At 42.6% G+C, this 27,926-nt stretch overlaps 1 protein-coding gene across 1 annotated transcript in view; it reads right to left on the bottom strand.

Annotated features, from left to right (window-relative positions):
• dock1 (dedicator of cytokinesis 1) overlaps window positions 1-27,926 on the bottom strand; it is a 248,180-nt gene that overhangs the window by 157,577 nt on the left and 62,677 nt on the right. Inside the window, exons 19-25 of the mRNA XM_069665134.1 lie at window positions 25,552-25,649; window positions 22,674-22,763; window positions 20,678-20,778; window positions 20,441-20,569; window positions 16,517-16,625; window positions 10,463-10,533; window positions 4,699-4,805 (exon numbers count right to left, since the gene is read on the bottom strand). Of these exons, the coding sequence (XP_069521235.1) occupies window positions 4,699-4,805; window positions 10,463-10,533; window positions 16,517-16,625; window positions 20,441-20,569; window positions 20,678-20,778; window positions 22,674-22,763; window positions 25,552-25,649 (705 nt within the window). The remainder of the gene's footprint in view (window positions 1-4,698; window positions 4,806-10,462; window positions 10,534-16,516; window positions 16,626-20,440; window positions 20,570-20,677; window positions 20,779-22,673; window positions 22,764-25,551; window positions 25,650-27,926) is intronic.

Genomic DNA, 27,926 nt, shown 5'->3' with positions numbered 1-27,926 from the left:
AAATTAATTAACAGAACTATAACTCTTAAAGGGCCAGTTAGCCAATTCTCAGACTTAGTCCTATCATGCTATTATGGGGAGCTAATGCCATTATGGTATGAAAAAAATGCAATTTGGCTCTGTGCCTTTGGAGGACGCTATCCGCTTCTCCAATGGGCCCTGGAAAACCTCCACCAGACTCCACCAGGGAGCTCACTAAACTACACTTCCTCAATCTAGGACGCCCGCCTCCGATGTCATGTCTCGTTCAAAATCATCAGGTTTGAGATGTAGACTGCAGACCTGAAGATTTCTTAGCCGATCCACTGGTATATTCTCGTCGTATTTCAATTTCTGTGCTGCTCTGAGCCATTGCCTGCAGCGATCAATGTCCTTGACTGGAAAACGGTAGTATTTCACTCCAGCGTCTCTCGCTGGGCCGTTCCTTTCAGAGGGAGGGGCGCAATGCACGCTGGGTGTTGTAGGAATGTAGAATGAGCGAAACCACGAGCTGTTTGTACAACTTTCTCCACAGCTATGGCGCCAATTTCCAATATTATTGCTTCTATTGATTACAAAGAACACCAGCTGTGACTGACAGTGGCTTTTTCCAGGGGAGAATTGCTCCTTTAATGTAAAGAAAGACATTAAAAAAAAAAAAAAGTATTACTCATTAAATCTCTGAAAAAAAATGGACGAAAAAAGCAAAACAAATGTAATATCCTTTTCAACTTTGAAAACAAAATGGAATGTTTGGCGTGGAAGTGGCGTCACGGCAATCCAAAGAGTTTATCCTCTGGTGAGCAAGAAAGAGCACCGATATTTACATGACAATTTTTCTCAAAGGAAAGGTAACATTGAGACCAGAATACATGAGGCTCCTTTAAGGATCATTAAATTGCTTGCTCAATTTCACAGTAATTTCCCTATTACATTTTGACACAGGGCAAAAGGGTGGCACAAGATGAAGGTTGAGCTGACACATGAATCAAAAGGCTTTGCTCTTTGGGGAGTGTGATTTTACTCGGGGAAGGTCACGATACTTTTCTGTTAAGTTTTTAGACCCCTTGTGTATAAAGGCGACAATCTGGCCTGAGTTTGGTGCTACAGGACAGGGGGAGGACCATGATTAATCGATGCATATTTCATTTAAATCATTTGTCAAAATATCCATTGATTGGATTTCAGAGTTGGAGGAGCAGAGTTAGGTTAGCGATCTATCAAACTATCCAAATGTAGTCTAGATATTTCAATTTGGACCAAAATATTGGATCAACCCTGCCATCCCCAGGGCCCCATTAAAATAACTGTAGTATTCCCGAGTCTACTGTCTGCGCTCATGTATTTTTAGCACTGCTGATTTCCTGTCATTTTGCCAAACTTTGATTTTCAGAGGACTCCGAGTGGACATGCTGCTCCACAATTCAGGGATTTTTCCCATAAAGCTTTCACCGGCAAACACCTGAAAAGAGACGTTTTGGATGTTGCTTCATGTTGGCCAGCCCTGACACAAAGTGACAACCATGTCTGCACTGAAATATTTTTGGTGCTGTGGAAAAAAGAGCACAGAGCTATCTGTCTGAGACAGCTTAAAGCTAAAACTGTGTGTATGTATGTATATGTGTGTGTGAGTGTGAGCAACCTTACAGAGCTGCGACACAAAAGTAAATCTCCTATCTGAGGGCGTCTAACATTGTGTGGTTTAATACTTGTTTTTTAAAGGGGAGCAATCCTCTTTCCCTTTGCATCTCCTCAAAATAAACACACTTGCTTGTATAGCCATAGACATGGCAGGGCGTGAGCGGGACAAGCAGACTGGAACTATCAAGCCAGGCCATGAGCGCTCTCCTCAAACTTTCAGTGCAAACAGATTTTAGACGCTACAGTGATTTTTCCCTTTAACACAGACTGTGAGAGCAGCTGACATATTTGTTCTCTCCCAATGAGCTAATTTGCGAGTGATTTATGCGTCCGCACCGCTCTCTCCTTTTACATCACGGACGGTTAAGGTGACACGACGTTGCGCCTCCAAAACAAAAAACAAAACTGTAAACTTCTTTCTTTTTTGAGTTCATTAAAATGCACTCTGCGGCGGGGATGTGTTCGCATACCAATCACATTCAACACACAGCATTTCGACCTTAAAGGTAGGTATGAAACCAGCAGAGAGAGGGAGGCCATCTTTTGTCTAAATGCTTCACTTTGAACATAATTAAGAAACTCTGGGTCTCAAGGTTGTGATGTAAGACCAGCTTTTACATGGAAACAGTTAATATGATAATCACTGCTCAGCCTTCAGTAGAGAACATGCATAATGATGAGACCCCTTGTTGGGCGTTAAGCATCTAGGTAGAGGTGTCTTGCTGGGAATTCATTTTCTCTTAGAATTCCAGCACATTTCACTTCTAAATCGGCTGTCAGGGTACCGCCTGCAGATCAGGATGCCTCCAAGACTGAGTCCCATGAGCTTATGCACTTAATACAGCTGATTTGCCACCTTAAAAACTGCCTGGCGAACACATTTTCTTTTTGTAGTGGTCATTATCTGTGATAAAACATCTTTAAAGTGGAGCTCTGCTTGATACTGATGTGGATAGGAACTTTTTACTTGCCAATTAAGCTTTTTCCATCTCTTCTTTCGCACCATCTTAAAACACATGCACCTCAAAAGGCTCACTGTGGAGCTGCTGTTAGAACGAAGCAGCGGGTTAGTCCATATCTACATCCCGGCAACAAGTCCTCCCGCTGATCAGCAGGCAATTCACAAGCATCAGGGAGGCTTGCCTGTCCACAATTACACCAACAGATCAATAGTAATGACCGGAGGACCAAGCGCTGAGCACTGCCCTTCAATAGTTGCTCTCTAAACTGACCAAAACACCAATCAGTGTTCAAGTATGAAAGCACTGCAACATTAAAAGATGATGGGTGAGACATTTACGCAGACATTATTCAATAGAAAAAAATACATCGCCTTAAACCAAGTCCAAATTCCATTTCATCTTTGTGTTTCGTACACTCATGCTGAACTGAACATCTGCTGATGCATGATACAGAGCGCAGCCATGCAAGTGGATAATTGTTGTCCACTTCCTTTGGTTATTAAACTGCTCTGAGGCATGTGGTGTGCCTGCCAGCCACATTAAATCACTGTTGCTGTTTAATTGGTTTAGGAACTTTGCATGTAATTTACCAGCACGAAACGGTACGTGTGTGTGTGTGTGTGTGTGTGAGAGAGAGAGAGCGGGTCTGTCCCTTACTTTAGGTCTTAACCTAACGTGGCCTAAGAGGACTGTAGCGGACGTAGGTTCTCATGAACCACCTTCACATCCTTGCCATCCATGTTTTATAATACAATACGATACTATATTTTAAGACATGATACGATATTGTACGATACAATATTGTCATTAAAATATATAATACAGTATTATAAGATATAATATGGTAAAATATGACACTACGGTACAGTAACACAATACGATACAGTACGAGATGTTATAACACAATATGATTCTCATTAACTTTCTTTACATTCCTGCTCTCCATGTTTCATGATACGATACAATACTAATATTAAGATATAACACGATATTGTACGCTATGATAGGATATTATCATTACGCTACAATACAGTGTTGAGATAGGGTTCAATATGATATGATACAATACGGTATGCTAAGATAGGATAAGATGTGTAATGATACGACACGATACAGGACGAGATGTTACAATACAATACGATGCCCATTATCATCTTTACAGCCCTTTATGTTTAATGATACGATACATTATGATACATTACGATATGATACACTATAATACGTTACGTTACCACATTCCACAATACAACCCGTTACGATATGTTACGATATTTTACGATACGATACGTTCCGATGCATTATGTTACGATTAGATACATTACATTAAGCTACAATATGAAACGATGCGATACTTTACGATACATTACATTACGCTACGACGCGCTACGACGCGTTACGATACGCTACGATACAATACTATATGTTACGATAAGATACGCTATGACACGTTACGTTACAATATGATACGACACAATACGTTACGTAAGGATGGAATATAATACAGTACAATATGATATATGTGACAATATGGTACAGTAAGACAGGAAACGATGTGGGACGGAACTTTACAGTACAATAAAATACGATAGTTTAAGATACACCATGATACAGTATGATGCAACATGGTACACTATAATACGCTACGATACACAGTTCGAGTCCTCAATGGGGACATTTTTCTTACTACACCATGTCCAAAATTTACAATAACTATGTCCAAATGCAATATGAAAATGTTGATGAAGGCTGTTAGGGTGATACAAGTACAGGGAAACAAGAACAGGAATTATCTGACAAGACTTCAGGAAAAAGGATGAAATAGTAAAACATAGGTGAAAGGAGGGACTGAGGCTTTGAGGCTTGAAGGCTGAGTAGACAGGGACCCTGAAATTCTTATACAGACAAGTCCATGTGATTTGAGCAGCGAGGATTCTTAATTCTCTTAGATAACAAGAGGGCTTCTCACTACACCTCACCAATGACCTTTACTGTGGGCTCCCATAGGGCTGCTTAAGGGAGGCAGCTGGCGTGTATGATTGCCTACATAACTGTTCTGCGAGTAAAGGTGCATGCACTTGACACTGTGAGTACATCTTGTGTGTGTGTGTGTGCTCACCGTGATGAGTGAAGAGATCGCTGTGGACGATGTCAATCAGACAGTCCAGCTTCTGTTTCACCAGGCGACCCAGAGGAACCTTCAGGATGAACTCGGTGAACAGCTTGCTACGGAGACAGAGGGAGGACAATAAAGACAAAAAGGTCAAACTGATCAGGCTTCTTCGGCTGCTCGACTGCTTCCCATCATGAGCAATCATCCAAGATACAATTAAAGGTCCTGAACACCCACACAGGTACTTTTTCTCCATTCTCTTTATAAGGTAGGAGGATGTGTGTGAGGCAATATAGAGTTGTCAAACCTCCCAGAGGAACTGACCTTAGAAGAACTCTGCTACCAGAGATAGATTTCATGATCCTTGATTTTATTAGATAATGGCAATCGATGTTGCAATTCGATGACAATGATTGATTAAGGTTTTTTTTGGTCCCAGTATACTTCTCTGTTAAAAAACAACAACATTTTCTATTCTTTTAAACCTACACGTTTTCCTGTCTCAATCCAGAGAACAGCATTATTTACTCAGAATTTTCTGCAGCTTTCAGCCACATCTCATGGACCGTAATACGAAATCACGAGGCATGAGATGTGGCTGAAAGCTCTAGAAAATATCTGGTAAGTATATCTCATGTAACATATAGTTGTTTTTTTTTCAAGATAAATGCAACATTTAAAAGAGGAATACAATCATATGGTTTATTCCTAATCCTGTCAAATTCTGTCAAAAGGGGGCGCTGGTTTAGCTCAGTCGGTAGAGCAGGCGCCCCATATACAGAGGCTACAGTCCTCGTCGCACTGATCGCAGGTTCGACTCCCGGTCTGCCGATCATTTGTGCACGTCAGCCCCCACGCTCTACTCCCCACATTTCCTGTCTCTCTTCAGCTTTCCTATCGAATAAAGGCAAAAAGCCAAAAAAATAATCTTTAAAAAAAAAAATTCTGTCAAAAGATTAAAGAGGGGGTATTATGCTGTCTCACATTTTAAGACCTATACAATGTTTGATGTCCAGCCTAAACGTGGGTGAAGTTTCAAATCTGTAGGTAAAAGTATGTTGGAGTAATCCCCTGCTAAAGGAGTCTCCAGATGCTTCACTTTGTGATGTCACAAAGTGGAGGAACGTTATATTTGGGCATCTGCCCGAGACGCAGCTCCAGACATTCATTTCAAATCTCTCTCTTTGCAGGGTACACAGCCACAGGTTAGGAGGCGCGCCTCAAAAACTGAGTTCTGCCCCTCGGCAGGATTCAGAGAGCTGGCCAATCAGAAGAAAGTGGGCTTGTAGGGGCGGGGTTTCTTAAAGAGAAGAGCTGACTGAGTGGTTTCAGGCAGAGGCTGTATGAGGGCATGCACAGAGCACCAGAGTGAGAAAAATTCTGAGTTTGTTTAACTGTAAATTATGCTCCACAGGTATCACAGAGTGAAATATGAAGCTTGAAATTAGCATAATACCCCCCCCCCCCCCCTTTAAGCTAGACAGAGCTATGCAATTTGACTTTGTATCCAGATTGATTTTAGAAAGTTGGGGAAGCAAAAGTCATGAATCTTAACAAAGCTGCATTTGGAGGTGGATTGTGATGCGATTACAGATGCTTTTCTACAGATCAGTCTAAGCTCTGGATACGCAAACTGGATTTTAAGTGTCTTCACACCAACAGCAACATGAAACAACCACATCATCAAACCCAGAGGGATGGTTTTGCTACTAGCTAAACCAGCATGCTCCATCGCTGAGTTTGTCTGTTGGAATGGATGGAGGATGTTTGTAGGGTGAGATGAGGGGTCTCCATTTCTGATGCTTCCATGTTGTAAAGCTGTGCCACCAAAGCATGTACTTACTTACGCCTACAGCTACCAATTTCATTTGGTGATATCTTGACACGCTAATCAGATTTGATGACTTGCTAATAGCAGTGAGGAAAGTCTGTATGCTTCTTTAATCAGATCTTTAAGACAGTTTACTTCTGTATGAACAGATTCAGAGTTCCCAAAAATCTGCAACAGTCAGAGTCAGACAAATACCAATCAGTCTGTACTCCCACACGGCTCTGAGACGAGTCCTAACAGCCAAAACCAGTGAAAACAGCTGTGTGGGCGTGTGTGCGACCAGTTGATCTAAAATGCTGCTTCTCTTGTTCACAGAGCGGATCCTGAAGGGTTTTTCTGCTCTTCACAGCCTTGTTTGCCACTGAATACTACTCTGCTAAATATCTTTTTTGAACTGATGATTCATTCATTCGATTATGACAGCCAACATGTGGCTCAGCGAGATCAACCGATGTGCATTCAACAGTTTAGAGCCGGAGAGATAAATCCAAATTCATGTACGCACATATAGCTGACAGGTTTCTCCTCCTCAATGAGGAGGCCGGATGCTCGTTACGCTGGCAAGCTGAGGCTCAAGGAGGAGAGAAAAGGTTCTGGCAGGGGATGAAACACCCCCGCCCCCAAGGCTTCAATTTAGTCGCCTCCAGCTCAGCCGCTCAGCCAGGTTTGTGCTAACAGCAGGAGCAGCTGATGCCACCTTCGCTCAGGCAGGGAAAAGAGCCAGGCCTGTGATTAACAGCTAAGTGAATGGTTCATAAAGGAGCACAGCTTTCAGAATTAAAGCTCAAATCAAAAGCGTGTCTCGAGCCAAAACTGCAGGAAAAATGGCAGAGAAGGGAGCATCGCACTCGTTATTTTATCTCTACTCATTCGTACGAGAGGTTAAAACCATAAAACCAAAAAACCTTTTTACCAGATAAACTCAATAAAAGTTTCAATTACTTTAACTTAATAACATTAAAAGAAAGAGCTGAAGAGACAAACGGCGCATGGAGGACACAGCAGTCTTCCACCTTTGACCAAAGAATCCCTCTTCAGTCTGGCTGTGAGAGTGCTGGAGTGGAGTGGAGGCCAGAGGCGGGGATTGGCGGGCTCGTGTGGACCTGAGTCTGCTTTGGAAATGGCAGCTGCCCAGGTGCTGCAAACAGAAGGGGCTCCTTGCCGTGCAATTGCAAATGAAAAGGCAAAGCACATTTCAATGCCTGGAAAATACCCACATGTTGCAGCACTGCCTGTGCTACTGTTTGAGCTCGCAGTGACAACAGTGCCGCGGATGGATTACAGCGGCATTCATGACAGCAGCTGGTCCGATTGCAGAGGTCGGGAAGCTGCGTTCCAAGTTTGTGGTGTTGAAGAGCTTTAGGTCAAGGAATATTTTGGATATTTGATATGTGATTTTTAATCATTTTTCTCTCCGATATCAACTCTAGTTCTCTAATGAACACGCGTATATGAATGCCTCATGCTGCTCCACTAGGTGTTGGCGATCTTGTATGCACCAAATTAGACTTTGGGATGGGGAAGGATGTCATGATTTTTCTTTTGTATGTCGTTTAATACCAGCCTAAGTTAGATTTAGCTTAAGACGGTGTAAATGTACCCTTGCTAGTAGCAATGAAGTTTCATCCAGCTGTATAAAAAGCTACTGATTTATCCACACAATCTCTTTGTCAGTAGGCTAGGGAGGGGACCCCCTTTTTGAGAGTTTCCTCTGTGCTGTCATTTTGCATGCATGTTGATGCTGAAACAAAGTAAAGCAGAGCTCTAAGTGAGGTTCCTGCACTGTTATGATTTTCTGTTTGGTTCTCAAAATCTCCCAGAACAGCTGGAAACATCCTGATTTACAGGGTTATAAAATCCATATCCTAACAAGCCTTATATCATGTTACAAACCACATGTGAGCAAAAATTGATCTGCAATATGTGTAAGTCTTTGACCATCAACCCTGCTAGCGTAGCTCCATATACAGAAGCTCCAGTCCTCGACGGCGCATGCCATCCCCAACTCTCTCTTCCCCACGTTTCCTGTCTCACTTCAGCTTTCATATAAATAAAGCCAAAACATTTTAGATTTTTACTTGTGTTCGCCACTTTCTGCGTAAGTGACGACTCGTTTGCAACTTAGCAAGTCGTGTACTGAAAATTCTAACACTTTCCGAGTTGTTGTTTCAGCCTTGAGGGTGTGTTTACGTGAATTCTCCCAACCACAATCTCATTTTTCCCTCATTATTCTGACCCCACATGAAACACATTACTTGCACAGTAACTTGTAACAATACAGGGTTTCCAGTGGACAGATCCTGTCAGCATGGTGTCTCATCTTTTCTGATTTATTTAGTAACTATAGGCTATCGACAAACAACAGCCAAAATATATGGCTTTGTGAAAAGTAGTTCTGTTTTTATTTCACACAATACATGTTTCTACTTACGTTAGTGGCTTTGGCAAGCAAAATACACGCCCTCTTTTGGTCCAAAATGTTAAGCTTTTGAAGAATTTCTTTGATTATTTAACTGAAATTGGAGCAGAAAATGTACTTACTTACTTTAAACAAAAGTAATATTGCATCACTGGGAAGATAAAGTTTAGTTTTTACAGGTAAAAACAATTAATTTTCCCAGAGTGTCCTTCCAATTGATATTCCTTTCTGTGCACATATTTCACTGTGAGAGACTTAATTCATTTGGGACCATATTCTACACTAAATATTCATTATAAAAAGTTGTTGAAGCAAAATGTGAATGAATTATTTGTTTTAAAGATTAATTTGCAGATATAAAAAAGCATTTTACTGAATATATTATAACTTTCTCCAATATAATGCTCCATAAATGAGGCCATCCTATTTTGTTTTTGTGCTGTGTCCTTTCAGCATAACTGATTAAAGACTTTGAAGTGGGACAGAAAATCAAGGGCAGACCCACGAGGCATTCCTCATAAATGCAAAGTCCTTTTAGGTCTCAAAAACAGTCCAGGAAAAACACATCAAAAACACATGAAACTTGCACAAAGGTTAGGAAGTTTATGATTCATTCATTTCTATAATGTCTATAATAACAGAAATAAACTTCATCTGTTCTTTGTTTGTTCCATGTTCTAATGAATATATGATTTATTACCACAGTAGTATAAGCATGTGGTTCTTCAGAACTCAATTATTATTAAGCCAGGCACTAAGCTATACCAGATGACAGCCCTGGTAGACAGCATTAACTGAAATGGACACTTGAGTGAAGCAGTTTGTGGGTTTCCAAGGCAACCTGAGCATTAACCGGTGCAGAACAGCTACTGAATGTTGAGTTGTTGAATAAAAAGAGACAGAGGCAGCGAGACAGACACAAAATAATAGATGGTGTCTCAATGTCTGTACAGCCCATCAGCTGAGGGAAACGTATACCACAAGAAATTTACTTTCAAGCAGCCGCTTTGGGAAAACAAAGGCAATAGACATTTGTGCTTTCGTCCAAAGAAAACAACGTTTAAGTCCAATTAGAACATTTCTCAAACATGGGGCGCCTGTTTAGCTCAGGCAGTAGAGCTGGTGCCCCATGTAAGACCCGACTCGGGGCCCTTGGTTGCTTGTCATTCCCTCTCTCTCTCTCTTCTTCCCCATTTCCTGTCTCTCTTTGTGGGGGGGGTTTCAGAAACATCCTATTTGCTACTGTATTATAATATTCGGATGTGCAACTGAGACCACTGTTCCAGTGTTCTTCCTCTCACTCATATTCTACAGTTATTTATTTATAATTATTAAGGTATCATTTCTATCTATTGTTGCATTTTCCACTTTTTTTTTTTCTTTTAAACCGGGACCTGAGTACCTAATTTTGTTTCCAAGACAAGAAGTTAACAAGTCATTTCCCTCAGATTATCATTGTGTACTGCTGGTGTAATTGTATCAATAACAGGGCATGAGATCAACAGATCATATGAATTTACCTCAGTTCCTTTGGATCAAAGACCAGCTTGACATCGTTGACAATGGTGGGGATGTACTTCAGTGCAGCACCCTGTACCAGAAAAATCAAAGAAGCGGGTCAAGTTAATGAGTTCAGCCATTGATGATATGTTGAAAGCCACCTCATCCCGCATATACATTTAAGCAATATCACACAAGAGGGAGTGATGTTGTACAGCCAAGTGTGATATCGGTTGGTCGAACCTCGAGTGCGATATCGGTCGGTTGAACTTCGAGTGTGATATCGGTTGGTCGAACCTCGAGTGCGATATCGGTCGGTCGAACCTCGAGTGTGATATCGGTCGATTGAACTTCGAGTGTGATATCGGTCGTTTGAACCTCGAGTGTGATATCGGTCGTTTGAACCTCGAGTGTGATATCTGTCGGTCGAACTTCGAGTGTGTTATCGGTCATTTGAACCTCGAGTGTGATATCGGTCGGTCGAACTTTGTGTGTGACATCAGTCAGTGGAACCTTGCTTGTGATATCGGTCGGTCGAACTTCGTGTGTGACATCAGTCAGTTTAACCTCGCTTGTGATATCGGTCGGTCGAACCCCGAGTATGATATCAGTCGGTCGAACCTTGCATGTGATATCGGTCGGTCAAACTTTGCGTGTGATATCGGTTGTTCCAACCTTGAGTGTGATGTCGGTCAGTCGAACCTCGAGTGTGATATCGGTCCACCAAACTTTGACTGATATCAGTTGTTCGAACCTTGCATGTGACATCGGTCGGTCAAACTCCGCTTGTGATGTAGGTCGGTCGAAACCTCGAGTGTGATATCGGTCGGTCGAACTTAATGTGTGACATCAGTCAGTGGAACCTTGCTTGTGATATCGGTCGGTCGAACTTCGTGTGTGACATCAGTCAGTTTAACCTCGCTTGTGATATCGGTCGGTCGAACCTCGAGTATGAAATCAGTCGGTCGAACCTTGCATGTGATATCGGTCGGTCAAACTTTGCGTGTGATATCGGTCGTTCCAACCTTGAGTGTGATGTCGGTCAGTCGAACCTCGAGTGTGATATCGCTCGGTCAAACCTCGAGTGTGATATCGCTCGGCCAAACTTTGACTGATATCAGTTGTTCGAACCTTGCGTGTGACATCGGTCGGTCAAACTCCGCTTGTGATGTAGGTCGGTCTAAACCTCGAGTGTGACGTCGGTCCGCCGAACCTTGAGTGATATCGGTTGGTCGAATAATAGTAATAATAGTACTGTGGGAGTTTTGTTTTTATGACTTGTGTGTAGGTAAGTGCAAATTTGATCATGCCCTCATTTTATGTCACTATCATATCAGTTCAGCTTCTTAGAACCATATCATTTAAGTTAAGTAGTCCACACATTTTCCTTCTGTGGGACACAAACTATCCTTGTAACATCCTATTATAAAAATCAAAAGCTATATTACAGAACCATATGATTGGTTGCTAAATCAAACCTTGAAATTTAAGCTCAACTCTTTCTGTATCTATATATCTTCATTTATATCAGCCAGTCAACCTGAGGGCAGGGGGTGCTGTTAAAATCTGTAATAAATAAACTGGGGACCAGAGGGAGACCTCACTGTAATGATCCTTTGATAGATACAGCCAGACGGGGTCTACATTTACCCATCGATACCATAATAAAGCCATCAAGCGCGTCCGCCCGGTGGCTGATTACAGAGCCATCCATTAATAATGGGAATGATTAACCAGGCTGACACTTCCCTCTCTCACTGACTGCTGCTAAACGCCGGCCAAGGTGGGTTAGGTTGTTTATACAGCATCTGTGCAAATTAGCAGCGGTGCCAGTCTGTTGCATACAGGTTGATTAGCCGTACCGATGTAGCACGTTGGGAGTCAAACGCTACAATGGAAGACGTCAGTAAATGGGGGTTGTTTTTAGAGTTATGAGACTCTCTGAAAAACATATTTCTGAACATTTCTGCATGTACTGGTAGCAACAGAATTCAGAGGAAGAAACCGTATCTTTACCTTGATTTGGAATGTGGATATAGTCACGACCTCTACATAAAACCTGCTTTAATCCACTCTCATCACAATAGATATTTCTCATGCTTTAATATGCATAACTCACCATCTTCGCCTCTCTGCATTCAGAAAGAGCTGCATTCAAAGCTGCTGTTTGACCTCGATTAAGTCAGAATACCTGTCTCTTTCTAATAAAAATCAAACAGCAACTGTTTACCTCTTCAGAAGTTATTTCAATGGAATATTTCTTTTTTCACTTTGTTCTTTAGAAAAACAAAACTCCCACCTGATATGTGCGGATTGGTGTTTGGTGTGAAGTTGCGCTCCAAGTTTCGATAGAGTCTCTTGCACCTGCGTTTGCATCACGGGTCACCAGAAAGCGTTTGTGTGCGAGTGTTTGTCAAAAGATTTTTAATAAGCGTCAGTGTGTCCAGATGTTCATCAGGACTCAGATTTAAAGGGGGGGTATTATGCTTATTTTAAGCTTCATATTTCTCGCTGTGATACCTGTGGAGTAGCTTAGCATAATTTACAGTTAAAAGAACTCCTCACTTTTCTCACACTGGTGCTCTGTGCAGGCCCTCATACAGCCTCTGCCTGAAACGACTCGGTCAGCTCTGTCCCTTTAAGAAACCCCGCCCCTACAAGCCCACTTTCTTCTGATTGGCCAGCTCTCTGAAGCCTGCTGAGGGGCAGAACCCACTGCCGCCATGTTACAGAGTTGTCGGCAAAGAGTAAACTTTTTTGATTTGAAATAAATGTCTGCTGCTCTTGTCCTTTGGAAAAGTAAACACTGATGTCTTTCCTTCACAGCCAAAGAAAAACTTTCTCCAAGACACTCTTAACCCACTTGACGAGCAGAGCCGTTGAGCAGAGTGGGGGAGTGTAAAAACATGTTGAGGCAGACTGAGCTGCTGGGTGGGCCGTGAACTGTGCCAGTTGCAGGAAGTTCTGCTGTGTCTCGGGCAGATGCCCAAATATAGAGTTCCTCCACTTTGTGACATCACAAAGTTAAGCGTCTGGAGGGGTCTGTCGGAAAACTGGCGTTCACAGCAGCCTGCAGGCTGAGACTTTTTTAGCCGGGGATTACTCCAACATACTTTTACCTACAGATATGAATCTATACCAACGTTTAGTCTGGACATCCAGCATTGTAACGTTATATATATGTCTTAAAATGTGAGACAGCATAATACCCCCTCTTTAAGGTTAAATGGGACCGCTCATTAGCTTCCATCTGTCACCGAGCTTCCATAAGGGGAGGATATGGGAAGAAACCAGAATTCCCCGCTTTCCTGCTCGTTCCTCTAGATCAGTTTTTAATTTACTGACAGTAAACCTAATATCTCACCCAATTACACAGCAACTGACTCCTAATTGACTCCTGAGCTTCTCCCATGGTTGAGCGTGCACATGGATCTACTGTAAGGTGTGCCAAGGTGCATGTACGCTGAGATTACATTATCTCAAAAACTCATAGGGGTGTGCACATGAGCGTGTTAGCGCATGTGTGGCTTGGAGTATACCTGAGCAAAATGATAAAATATGTCGGTGTGTTTGTTTCAGAGCTGAGTGTGGGGTCAAGGACAATGAATGAAAACACAAAAGGGAGAGATTTAAGGCGGAAGGAGAAAGAATAAATACCTTAAGGAGCAGCTAAAGAGCAGAAGGCCAGAGGAGCCGCAGACCACAGGACAGTCAAGGTCAGAGAGAGGAGAAGGAGGAAGACACATGCAGAGGTACAGAGAGACAAGAGACACCAACAGAGAACAAACATTCATAATCTAGGGATGCAAGGAATATCTGAGGTTAGGGCTGCACATAAAAGCCATGACATATCACTTCTCCTGACTGAATAATAATACCACCCTCCTCCTATCCAATGAATAACGAATACAGTGTCACCTTGAACAGCATTTACATTCGATCTGAAGAGCCTGAGACTCCCTGGGGACAAAGAAACAAATGATCTACTGAGGATTTTTTTCTTCTTTCCTGTACGTAGTGTATTTACAATATTGAAATCTAAAGTTCATGTTTCCATATTGTTCAAAACCTCTTCAAATGAAAAACATTTTGTCCTTTGTGTTGATTTGAAAAGTAAGACAAACTTTTCAAATCATTCGAATGTTGTCTTTGCACAAGAGCTTTACAGTTAATGAAGCTACAGCCAGAAGCAGCTTAGTATAACATCAATATTGAGAAATGCTACCCTGTCTCTACCCTGGACCAAGTATAGTTAAAAAAAACCTCTTGGGGCGCCTCTTCAGCTCAGTCGGTAGAGCAGGCGCCCCATACACAGAGGCCACAGTCCTCGATGGTTCAACTCCTGACCTCGGCCCTTTGCTGCAGGTCATTCCCCACTGTGTCTCTTCAACTGTCCTTAAATAAAGTTTTAAAAATCCCTCTAAAGATGCTGTAAAGCTGACCACCATATATCATGCTTGTACTGGTCGACTACTTGTCTGGACCCAGTAGTAGTTGTAGCAAAAAAAGACAACAACGTGTTGTTTTTACACGTGCTTGTACGTCTTTAATTAATAAGATATAATGTGTAAAATAAGTAAGTTTTACAAAGGTTGGTGGCACATTTTGTTACCTTCGGACAGGACCAGGCTAGCCTAGTCACCCCTTTTCAAAAGACCCCTTAAAGACCTTAGAGTGTATATAAAAAATGGACGACGTGACAGCTTTCTAAAGACAAAAACCAAACATCTCATGTTCCCAGTATATTTTGAAATATTAAGGGTCTGTGTCCACTAACAGCATTTTTTGCACTGGCAGCGCCCAGTACCTCAATTTCAGAGCGCTTTTCACCAGCACTTACTGTTGCTAGGTTACAAAAGTTTTCTGACAGCACTTCCACTTCCTTTGGTAGTGACTGTGAGGTCTGTTTTAAATCGCTCTGTTTGTTTAATATTTGCTTTTATTCAAGGACCTTTTACAAAGTAAAAACAATGGAAAGGAATCATGTCCTGGCATTAGCAGCAGCTCTAGACAGGAAATTGCACCCTCGAAAGGATTAGCTTCTCCTCCCCCATTGTTGTTGACAAAGTTGATATGGTAAGTCCCGCCCCTTCTTGATTTTGAGGGAGAAGTGACATCCCAACTCCATCCCAGCAACCATTAAAGAACGGGTTACATACAGTTTATTTAAAACTCATTTAAAGAGGTTAATTATTACTCATGCCTGTCAATTGCTGTTCAGTCTGAACAGTAAAATATTATGAAATATTAAGATAATTATCTTTTGTTTTGTTGCATATCGTGCATTGCGAGCATCTGTGTAGCATGTTTTGAATTGATTTTAATAACTTTATAATTTAAATTTGATATTATGTTTTTAAGTCTGAGACTCAAAACATCTTTCCAGGGACTACAGATGAAAAATAGCCTCTTGGCTAACTCTGGCACATTTACGGCAATGCTCCTGAATGTGCACTGTCCCTGAGAGGAGCGTGGCGATGTGCCAAAAGTTAAACTACTGTGAGCGCTGTGAGCACAGAGACAAAAAACAGCTGATGCACAGTGCATTTTTGCACTAAACTAAACATTGGTTTTGTATGGAAAATAGGGGAAAAAACGCTGTTAGTGGACACAGGCCCTAATATGGTACAAATGTGACAAATTGTGTGTTACTGTGCTTGAACTTAAACTCACAAAGTTGAACTATTTCTTTAAGTACCCATTAAAGATTCCCTCTAAGACACCTCACTTGTTGTATGTGCAGCCCTAACAAGGTCATATGTAGAGCAAATGAGAGTAAAGATCAGGAAAATCTGCTCAAAGAGACTCATCAAGGTGGAGAAAACAAATACTACAGGATACAGAAGTTATTAATGAACATACGGAGGTCTAATGTTGATGTGTACTGAGCTGCAGTATTGGTTTAGCTCTAATAGGACACATGCAACTCAAATTCCAGAGCATGTCGTCCAAAGAAAATCACAGCAGATTTGTTTACTCCTCACACAGCAGCAGTTATTTACTATTAAAGCTGCAGCAGATTGTTCTTGGCGCTGAAGCTGCAGGCAGTTGGTCTGGCGTGATCGTCGACCTACCTTCACCATGCCAGTGTTCTCCGAATTACTGTTCATCATGTCATTAAAGGACGTGAAAAGGTTCCTCAAGGACTCCATGAAGTCGGCCTCTCCTTTGTTCTCGTAGAGCCTGCGAGGAGATGAAGAGGAGAATTACACTGGCAGACGATCACAAGGCTGTTTGTTTCATCCCCGTGTAAACAGCCCCGCCCGCAGCCCAAAAAATGCCATCAGTTTGATGCTTTCCTTTTGAATGATTAAAAGCAGCCAGCAGAATGGCCCGTGTGTGTGTTTTATCAGTGCAAATATTATTGGATCAGAACCGCAGACATCACTCTCGCTGCCAGCCGGATTAGCATTTAAAACAACATGACAAGACCCTGAAGCACCTGCCTGCTGTCATACGGAAACTAAAGTCAGAAAAATTAATGATCTATGCAAATGACTCTCGCGGAACGGGAAGCAAACGGCACGTACGGGTTCAGTGACTTTACTTTCTAATCTGCCTGCGTCTGCGTTTTACAAATGTCTCTTCTGCTAGCTTGGATATGTGGAGCAAACGCTGCCCCAGCGACTGCAAATACTAAAAGCCAATTATCACACAACAATTGCAGAAAACACTTCCCCAGATTTCAAAGTGCATGAGAACACAAAGCAGGGCTTCCTCCATAATCCCCCCCAAATATGCAAATGCATTTTATCCCCCTTGCAGAGCCCATAAATCTCCACAAACTGGGTATCAACTGTAAATGAGCCATGTTGCGCCGGCTGCGAAGCAATTAAGTGCATCAACATCTTGTATTTGGAAGAATAAGAATCAGGATTTCAATTTAAACTGTTGAAAACACACGCTGAAGCAAAGGCAGGCCCCGTCGAAGTGTTTATTGCTCGCCCTGCATCAGATTTCACACGCTTTCTTCCAGAGAGGCGGGTTTTTGTGGCTGCTACAATCTTCCACGGGGCTGCGGGTATTACATGATCCGGGATAGTCACTCTTGAGGGCTTACAGAAATCGTGGGATTAGAGGCATCCATCTCGGGCGCTCCCACGACAACAATTACTTAAAGCCGCTTCTCACCTGCAGCAACAAGGAGCAGAGTGAGCTCAGGATAGCCGCAAGCAGCTTCAAACCACAGGGGAGGCGGGGAGGGGGAGGGAGCTGTGTGATTAGAGTTTCTCCTCTGACATTTCATACGAGTGCTCCACCGGCCCGGGATGAAAAGCCGAACGCGGGCTGGAGAAGCTGACTGAACAGCTTCCACTAATGCAACTTTAGAGTTTGGAGTTTCAATCTCGGAGTTTAATTCAGCAACAATGTTTCAAAAAAAGCTGATCTGGCAACCTAGCGCAGAAAAGGCCCCAAAAACAACAAAACACAGCTGGCAGGTCCTTTTTAAAGTTGGACGTTGTGTTTCTGCAAACAGGAGGAGCTGATCTAAAAACCCTGTTGCTCCAAAGTTTTTACATCTTTAATGTCGAGACTCTCACACCTAAAGGCCCGAACCGAGCCATCAAACATAACTACAAACAAACTAAAGAGGGGGCGCTGGTTTAGCTTAGTTGGTAGAGCATGCGCCCCATGTAGAGGCTACAGCTCTCATCGCACTGGTCGCAGGCTCGACTCCCGGTCTGCCTACTCTCTACTCCCCATACTTCCGGTCTCTGTTTAGCTGTCCTATCTAATAAGGGCCTGTGTCCACTAACAGCGTTTTTTTGCACTGGCAGCACCATCGACCTCAATTTCAGAGCTCTTCTCACCGACGCTTACTGTTGCTAGGTTACGAAAGTTTGCAGCTTCCGCTTCCCTCTGTAGTGGCTGTTTAATCTGTTTTAAATCACTCCGTACGCTTAATGTTTGCTTTAATTCAACAAAATTTAACAAAGAAAGGATTAGCTTCTCCTCCGCCATTGTTGTTGACAAAGCTGATATCAGAAGTCCCGCCCCTTCTTGATTTTGATTGGTCGGTGAGGGAGAAGTGACATTGACGAGCGCAGCCGTCTTTTTAAAGTTGAACTATTTTCTTCTGAGCGCAGCAGCGAAAATCAGCTGAGGGTGTTCTTGCGCCGAGGACGCTGAACTGCACTGGTTTTGTCTAGAAAATACAGTTTAAGTATTTTCTGTATTTAAGGATCTAGATTGCGCTATGCAGTTCTATATCATGTCTAATTTAATAGTGATGGCCTTTGTAATACAATTTTGCTCTAATATTTTTGTATTTGTATCTTTCCTATTTATTGTAATCAGATGATGAGATGTTCATCCACATGTAGCATCAAGCTTGTCAGCTTGTCAGCCTGTTGGTGTGCACATAGAACATATATAGCTGTAGTTTCCATGTATTTTACATTTACCTAAGAGACATGAAGTGGGGCAGCACAATGTGAACATGCACGGCTCTACAAGTGGCATTACGTCTGCTGTGGTCTCATATAAGAGGTAAAGGACGGAGTGTCCTCTAGACATGGCACAGAAAACCAATCAAACTCTGCACACTCAATTAGACCAGGATCATACATCAGCCCCTCAGCCGCCCACAGCTTCATCCTGCCGCTCTACAACATTATCACCACTTCCACATCCTCCCAGCCGTTTAAAAACACACCCACAGACACCATCTCACCCGAGGACCGTTCACCTTTAACGGTTTTACATGTATCTGCATGCATGCTGCACGTGTTTGTGTGCATTTCATCTTGTGTATCACTCTTTTTAACAACTGCTTGGTGAGGCACTGATGCGACAACACGTTGTCAACTTTCGTTTGAGCCTTTTTCCGATTGTGCAGATTGTGTGTAAAGTGACAAGTCACAGCACCCAAGCTTAAGATCCTGCTCCTCCCAATGCAGAATGATTTAAAGCTACAACACAGTTAAGTGTGATTAGGCCTGCCAGATAAGACAAAAAGCCACGATTTGTGATGACATTGTTCAATATTGAGGTGACTATATGGGATGCGCTAGATAAATAACTATTGCTGTGTGAATATGATGATAGATTTCCTGTGTTTTTCTGCTGCTGGGCAGGTCTGAGACACTAAAAATGTTGTCTCTCCTGATCCAAAATAATCCAAAGGAGCAAAAGTACTGCTCTTTTCACCACATTTTACTTGCTCTTCTCTGTTCCCTCACCCATCCTGCTTCCTAACCTTACTATAAATTAATCAGAGGGCAGCTCAAAGCCAAAGCAGCACTTCATCTGAATGGCCAAATAGCGTGAATACATGCAAGTGTCCAGGGATCAGATTGATGGGTCAAATGTGTTCATGCTAAATGCAAATGCCTGGCACTAATAGATTTAAGGGGGGATTCACTAAGCATAAGTTGCGCATAATTTGCACCCGCTATCTGCTCCGTCTCGAGATCTGACTCTTATTGGTGCTGCGCTCTCAACTCCATGCACAGATCGATGATGAGCAGAGAGAGGAGGGGCCAGCTCTTTTAACAGTTTATTGTAGAGTCCAGACTCGACAGGTGTTTACTCGTTTAACTGTCTGTAACGCAGCTTCAACAGCAGCTCGTGACAGCCCTTATAATACTGCTCTGCAGATACCACCAGCTCTCTGCAGGCGGTAATATTTTCCCTCTAACTGCGCGCTGCTGTTAGCGCTGCTGTTTGTGAATTAGATGCTTTTTGCCATGAGGCTCATTTGCAATTTGCCCTGAATGCCGGCATAAAGACTCATTTAAATACGGGCAAACGGCACCGGAGCACACAGACGCTGTTTGCTCTGCAGCGCACGGGGTGCATTCAACCCTCTGCATGTGCTTGGAGAATGAGGCAGAGTCTGTCTTTGTCATTTGCACAGGGTTAGCCGGTGCAAAAGCCGCGCAATCCTTTAGTGAATTCCCCCCACAATGTTTTTCTCATGTGGTCAGACAAGCCTTAGGCTCAGATAAGGGTCTTTAACTAAAAATACATGATTGTATGTGTGCATGAGGACGTACTGGTTGAAGAGCACCCTGGAGCGCACGATGAACTTGAAGATGTACTCCAGAGCCTTCATGGCCTTCAGCAGCTGCTCCGTCAGCTTCTCCGCGTTGTCCACGTAGTTCTTCAGCACCGTGGTCAGCTTCCTACAAACACAATCATAAAAGAGTCTGACTGTTCTGCTAATGACAAAAAGTAATAGAATTTGTTATTAAATGTCCTTGGTCTTTCTGTGCAGAGGGTAATTAACTCACGTGTACGCCAGTGTGGCGCTGAAATGCTTTCGAATGTAGGTCTCCAGAACGGGGTTAAAGTGCTGGAACTTCCTGTCGGCTATAAGCCCAATTATGAACACCTGTCAGAGAACAAAGACGTTTTCATTAAAATGTAAACCACATGGCTCGTTCAGGGGAGCAGGGGAAAAAAACGGCCTGTCTAACTCAATATGCTGAAATAGATTGGGAAATTAACCAAGATTGCATTTGAGCAGAAAGCCATTTTCTCTCAATTCTCCAGCCTGCAGATAATCTAGGACAGCCGACAACACAATTTCTAGCTCCTCTCTCAGACAGGGAGAACTGCGCTTTGGAGATGAACCACACCATGTTAGGCGACGGCGTGCGAGACACAAATTGGCCCAATACTTTGTCGACATATTGGCAACAAACACTTGAGTTATGTAATCAAAATTGCAGCAGGCTTGTTTCTCTCTGTACTCCATCCGCTGCGTGAACTGAGACCTTTAATGTCAGACAAACAGCGTTAATGAAAATGCTTCTGCGGTGCTACAAATTCATGCAGATTAATGCAGCAGTGAAATAGCATAACATGCAGCGTGTCTACACCTCCATATGTAGACGATAAACCCAGCGCTTATTTACAAACAGCAGGGAGCAGTTTGCGAGTTAGAGTTTGCAGACTGTGACACATTTTCTATCAGCTTTGCTCTGTAATCGTGCACGCAGGGCGTAAAATGAGACAGCACCCGAGGTTTAAGCGCCGATTTTTGATTTTGAGAGAGTTCAGGTACGTTCTGTTTCCTTAAAGTCTAACACTCATATCTATTCGGCAACCATTCGACATTAAATTTCAATGTCAACCATCATATTCATTCTGTAATTTCAAATCTTTACGGCTCAGAAGAGCAACTGCAAAAATCTAAAATATGTAAATGTCCAATTTCTTGGCGTTAAAGAGCTGCAGGTGGGTGCCAAAATGAGGGCATTTTCCTCCGAGGCGTACCCCTGGTACTATCTCAACATACTTGCAGGGATTTAAGGTGTGTACTTAAACACATCCTGTCACTAAACATGTCTGCCCTTTGCAAAGCAATGAGGTCGTTTATCTTCGATTGGACAGAGATGCTAAAAACAAGTTTAAAACATGCGCAGTTGAAAAAAAATCAGGCGCAAACCCGTGTAGTTTAAGGCTTCAACTCAGGACAGAAGCAGGTTTTGATGTGAAATCATGAGGAACGACACCAGACCTCGAGACCGTCGTCTCACTGTAACTCCCTCTTCTCTGGGAATCGACCACAAAGCACTCTCTCGCCTCCAACTAGTTCAGAATGCAGCAGCTCGGCTCCTCACTGGTTTTAACAGACGACATCACATCGCCCCGGTCGTGGCCTCTCTACGCTGGCTTCCTGCCACTTTTAGAAGTGATTTTAAGATTTTACTGATCACTTTTAAAGCACGGATGGGTCTGGATCTGAGCTACATTACAGAATTGTTGACACCCTATGAGCCAGCTCCTAAAGGAGATTTGCAATCAGGAACGACCTGCTCTTTTAAATCGCTTCTTAAAACTCACTTTTATAGACTTGCTTTTACCTGACGTCTTACTTTTTTCTGTGCTTTTATTTCTTTTATAGGTTTTATTTGTATTACTTTATTTGCTTTCTTTTATCTCTTGTATTGCTTTTCTTTCTATTTATTGTTTCTTCTTCTTCCTGCTTCATTTATTCCCTCTGACTGCTCTTTATTGCTCTTCTTTTCTGTCTCCTCTCTCCTCCTCTTCCGTCCCCTTGATTATGGCCATGGTTGGTTGTCAAAGTACTTTTTAAACTCTTGTATAAATAAAGGTTTTATTATTATAATAGAGCAGAGACACCCATCAAAAGAGGCGTTTGAGCAGAGATTAAGGTCTAATAACATTTGCTTCTAAGCCACAAACACGTCTCCATTTTTATTTTCCTGCTGACAAAAACTCGCCACTCGCATGAACCCTACTGTCTGCGTCTTCGCTTACCAAGGCGTCGAACACCAGCGTGTCGAAAGTGTCACTGTCAGAGTTCTCCATCATGATGTTGAAGAGAGCATCCAGGGTGTCTTGCAGAAACTGGAAGGACCAAAAACACGGCATGTTACGGTAGAATGATAAGATAACGTGGGCTCACAAAAACACGGATATGGAATGTGTCAATCATGCTGCAAAACATTGTTATAGTAAAGACATCTAGAGGAACATAAAAGTGAGACATTGACGTTGTTTTAAGAGGATTTTTCTGAGCGTGAAGAACAAATATGTCTCAATAAAGCGGGATGACATCTTTGAAATCATATCCTAATATTGATATCAATTCCGATCTCTATTCTGATCAGGATATTAAATTCTTCCCAAGCCCTAATTCATCATATTATGAAAGCAAACATGTTGAATATGAACCCAAATAACCTGCATGCTGTAACCAATTGACAAGTGAACTCCCGCGCTGACAGTGCAACCCATTACACACCCTTTTCTGCTGTTAACAGGGCCAATACAGCGCTGCGAAGACAGCAATAATTTCCCTGTCAGCAGTACGTCAAGAAACTCTAACTACACACACACCCTCCCTCTCCGGGGAAACATGCTCCATTTACCCGGCCAATTCTGAGGCGACGTGAAAACAGATGTAGAAGTGTCGGGAACAGAGATATCGCTCTATGTACTGTGCTTGGTCTGTCATCTCAGGATGGATGAGATTCATCACGGTGGCGTCGAGGAACAAACAGCGTGCGGGATACGGGGGTTTGAAGCGCAATTCAATTCATACGTGGGAGGAGAAGCCGGTTCGCTCAGACTCAATAAAAACAGAACAGGAAACCTTCTTCATGCATACATTCTAACACACAGCACACACCGATAACAATGTCACCTCGACTGACTGACTGCTTTTTAAATGCAAAGAGTTAAATGTTGTCTAATTAGCCTGGGAGCGCTTCAGAGCTAATGCTGTGGCGATAATAATCTCACCCCCCCCCTGTGGTTTAATGAAGCGATCCTGCTGTGTGTGAATCATCTATCGGGCCTGATCTAAAGCGTCCGGGTGAAGGACTTCCTCAGATACACGGCTATCTACCCATCTCCCACCCGGCCCCACGCAAAAACTTCCTCCAAAGAGGGATTTATTCATCTGCCCCACGCTGAGCACTTAAAGGGCCGGCGTAATCCTCCTGACGGCAGGTCATCTCCTCCCCCGTCTGCAGCCTCCTCCGTGCTGTACGCATTAAAAAAAGAACGTAGCAACCTGCTCTCCCTGACAGGCAGGGAAATCATTTGTGAGATTGCTGCCAAGTAGATGTAGCTTTAGAGAACACTTAGGGGGGTGACTGCATTGTTTATGTCGTCAGCTGTTGAGATGTTCGCTTATTTGTATCCTGGCAAAAGGGTGCAGAACAATTTCAAGGATACATAAATTTAAACATTACCGCGGTTAAAGCAAACAGTTGCTCCCTGATGTCCAAGACACTTTTATGTTTATGTTTATGTATATCCCAAAAAACTTCATTGTTATTTTAAAACAATTAAGCTTTATTGACGTAGGACTCCTGTAGGCAAGAAGGATGATAGCTTCATCCTGAAGAAAATAGCTATACACAAATCCAGCGAACGATTTGTGTCTTCCTCATTGTGCGGCAGCCTCCATTACTGCGGTGGCAAGTCAGAGTGTCGGTCAGGCAGCTGCTGCCTGCTTCCCTGTGACAGCATCATAGGTAGTTGGATTGACGGTGCTCGACAGTGGCCCCGAGTTACTTATGAAGGAACCATATATAGAGTTGATATAAACGTTATTTAAATTTTAGATATTAGTTAGACTGCAGGGATCACAACAGCCAGAAATAGAGAACAATGGACCACTTGACCATCGGCCACATTAAGTAATTCCTAACATTACTGTAGCAGCAGTAAATTGTGGGTTGACTTCCCGGATTCGTGTGAACCATTGACCTGTTTTGTTTTTTATTTCTTTTTCATATTATTCATCTTTCATGTGCTTTTATTTTATTTCTTTAAGAAACCAAAAGTATGTGACATGTTTCTTTCCCTTTGATGGTTGTGGGCTGTCAATGAATATTCTAAATTCAAATATATAATTGAATTGTAATAAAAAAAAACGATATTCGGATATCAAAATTAATATTCGTTGTGACAAAAAAATCAGTACTACCGGCTGTTTGCAAGCTCGCAAGTCCTCGTATGTCCTCACGCGCACTCCTGGTTACGGAGCGTCCTTGAATGCATCACAACGTCACTATGATACATTAATAATTAACTTCAGTCTCGCTGAAACGAGCTACAACAACAACCGTGTGCCCGGGCAAACAGAGAGATTCTCACCCCCAGCATAACAGACAGGTGTAAGTATGTTGATTTTTTTTTTTTAAAGGCTACGTTTGAATAAATATACCTGTCAGAGCACAGCTCGCTTGGAACGCTGAATGTCCGTTTTACCGTAACCTAATTACTTAATGTGTTTATTTTGCAAGGTGTAGGATCTTTTAAAAGGCACGTTTCTGTTTAAATCAACATATTTTTGCAAGTGAGTTTGTCTCTCGTTGTGTCGGTATGTCCTCTTGTGGACATATTGTGCAAAAATAGATATTCGAATAGTTCGAACATTTGTGGGGTTTTTTTGAAGGAATAATCGAACGTCATTTTTGACAGCACTATGTAGAAATACGATTACATGTTTTGCTGTGTGACTAATATAATTAAAATTCTATTTAATAAAACATTTTTTTAGAAGATTTATAACGATCTTTTTTTTATTGCTCTAGCTTTGAATGCACCAGAAGTTTGTGACTTAGCATCGACAATAAAACAACAGAAGTGTAGTCAGCACAGTGTATTTTGGCCCTCATACCTTGACCACCTCCCCACCCTCCACCTTCATCAGCTGACGGAGGTTCTGCTGCAGCAGGCTGGTGTTGGAGCGCCACTTCAGCAGGCCGAGGAGGTCAACTGAGAGAAAACCAAACAAAGCAAAACACGTCATTATCATCAAGAACAGCAGTAAGATCATCCTGCCAATGATAAAAGTTGTTGGGGTCAGTAATTGTTTTGGGCATTTTACGCATTTATTGAAGGAGAGAGGACTGTGGATAGTGTCGGAGGCAGGGGAAGAGAGAGTGTGGATGGCACGCGGCAAAGGAGTCGAACCTGGGGTCGCCACTTCGAGGACTGTAGCCTCTGTATGTAAGATGCATGATTTAACTGCTGAGCTAAGCCGGCGCCCCGTCAGTAATATTTTTAAGATATCCACACACACACAGGTCAGTTTGTAAATCTGACATATACAGCCTTATTAATTCTATTAGATCTCTCACTGTAATCATAAATGTATTTATGCACAGGATGATGAGTCAGGATGTGATTAATCATGCTCATGGGAGCACTCGTTTAAACCACCTCTGGCAGATCATCAAATTGGGAGCTTTAAAACGCACTCATGTCAATTTATTAAGGTGTGGTATACACAGTATCGCAGCTCTGCGCACATTGATCAGACCTTTACTGGGAACAAAAGACATCTGTCTTTTAAATAGGGTAAGGTAAATGAGGTAGTGGTAGGGTGTGGAGAGACATCAGTCAGTTTAGAGGACAACCTCAGCAACTATCAACATCAAGACACAGGAGTCTGACGTGCTCTGTGGCTTCAAGGGAGCTTTGTCAAGCCTCGACAGAGACTGACCCAGGGGTCGTTCTTAGAGGGGTTGAATCAGGGTTATCTGCTGTTGAGCTCTGAGTAACAAAACTCTACACAATGAGAAAAAAAGTTAGGAAAATAATAAGCCATGGCCTTATTTTTCAATCGACAAGTCAGGTCAACCACTGCAACCGATATTCCATTACTGCGATCCGAGTGGATCCGGGAAGACCCAGCTGTGATTAGAAAGCACTGGTCATGATGAAAGAGAAATTGCAAGTAAGTGCAGCTTGACCTGGCCGAGCTAGTGCTCCAGCTGCTTTTGATTAGGAGGTGAAGGGTCAGATCACAGGTCAGACTCGGACAACACCGATGATAGTAAAAGAGAAATGCTAACGTTGGTAGTCGTGGCAAAGAGTAATCGTTGTCATTGTTCAAAAGGACGAATAGTTATAAGTTATCTTTATTATGCCAGATGGAACAACACAGCAACGCTGCTTCTAAATGAGGCGCGCACCTGTCATCCGTCTGTGTGACAGCAAGCAAACTTTTAATCTAATCTTTAATCTTAAGAAGACCCGCCCTTACAAGCCCACTTTCTTCTGATTGGCCAGCTCTCCGAAGATGTGACAAAGTGCAGCGTGTAGAAAAACCTGTGTGAAACCTGGCGTTCACAGCAGCCTGCAGACTGAGCTGAGAAGCCTGGGGATTACTCCAACATAACTTTTGCCTACAGATTTGAAACTTCACCCACGTTTAGTCTGGACATCCAACATTGTAACATTATATATATACGTGTTAAAATGTGAAACCCCCTCTTTAACTACTTTGTTTTATCCTTCCTAAACTCAACCCTGCTTAGAAAAATCAGCTAAGCTCAGGGAAACCTTGTTTACAGAGGAGGCCTTCCTGACATTCCCGACTCCCATTATCTCTCAGGCCTTCCTGGCGGCCTTCTCAGCTACTTCCTCTCTCTGTTTCGGCGTGTCAGATAAGCTTTAGGATGGGTGAAGCCATGGAGACACCGTGATGGATGCCGATCATCTTCAAACCTGACAACCTATATGGGTTCTGTCAGAAGACCATGTGTAAACTAGCAGGGATCGCCGTCCCAGAGGAGATATAGATTTGAAAATTGACAGATTAGCACCCCAGAGGGACCAGTGGAATGAAATGGGAATAAATCAACAGGCTGCTCGGCACGTGGGACAAAGAGTCACAAGAAATAACAAACAACATGTGCTTGAGAATGGATGTCTTTTAAAGGAAGTTTAAAAGAGGCAGGCAGATGGAGAGTGGTGGAATCATAATTCAGGTTTAATTGGTCACATTGTCACTGCACCTCTAAATGCAAAAGACTTCCCATTACCATTCTAATGTTTGTTTACAGTACACCGTTCCCGTCTTAACAGCTTTCTCCTTAATAGTAACAACCTTGTATTTGGTTATAAATGTTAAAAACACAGCCTTTTTCAACCCAGTGATGTAACAGCAGCATCACATTATGTCATTAAATATTTTCTCTCCTCTCAGCCAAGGCTAGAACAGGATGTTCATACATCTTTCACCAGGCCGGCTCCTCTCCCGGCTCG

This window comes from Semicossyphus pulcher, unplaced genomic scaffold, assembly GCF_022749685.1.
Source record: "Semicossyphus pulcher isolate SPU_LCO1_2020_fin unplaced genomic scaffold, fSemPul1.0.p SCAF_16, whole genome shotgun sequence".
NCBI lineage: Eukaryota > Metazoa > Chordata > Actinopteri > Labriformes > Labridae > Semicossyphus > Semicossyphus pulcher.
Note: the sequence above shows the minus strand (reverse complement) of the source record. Positions and strands in the feature narration are given on the sequence as shown.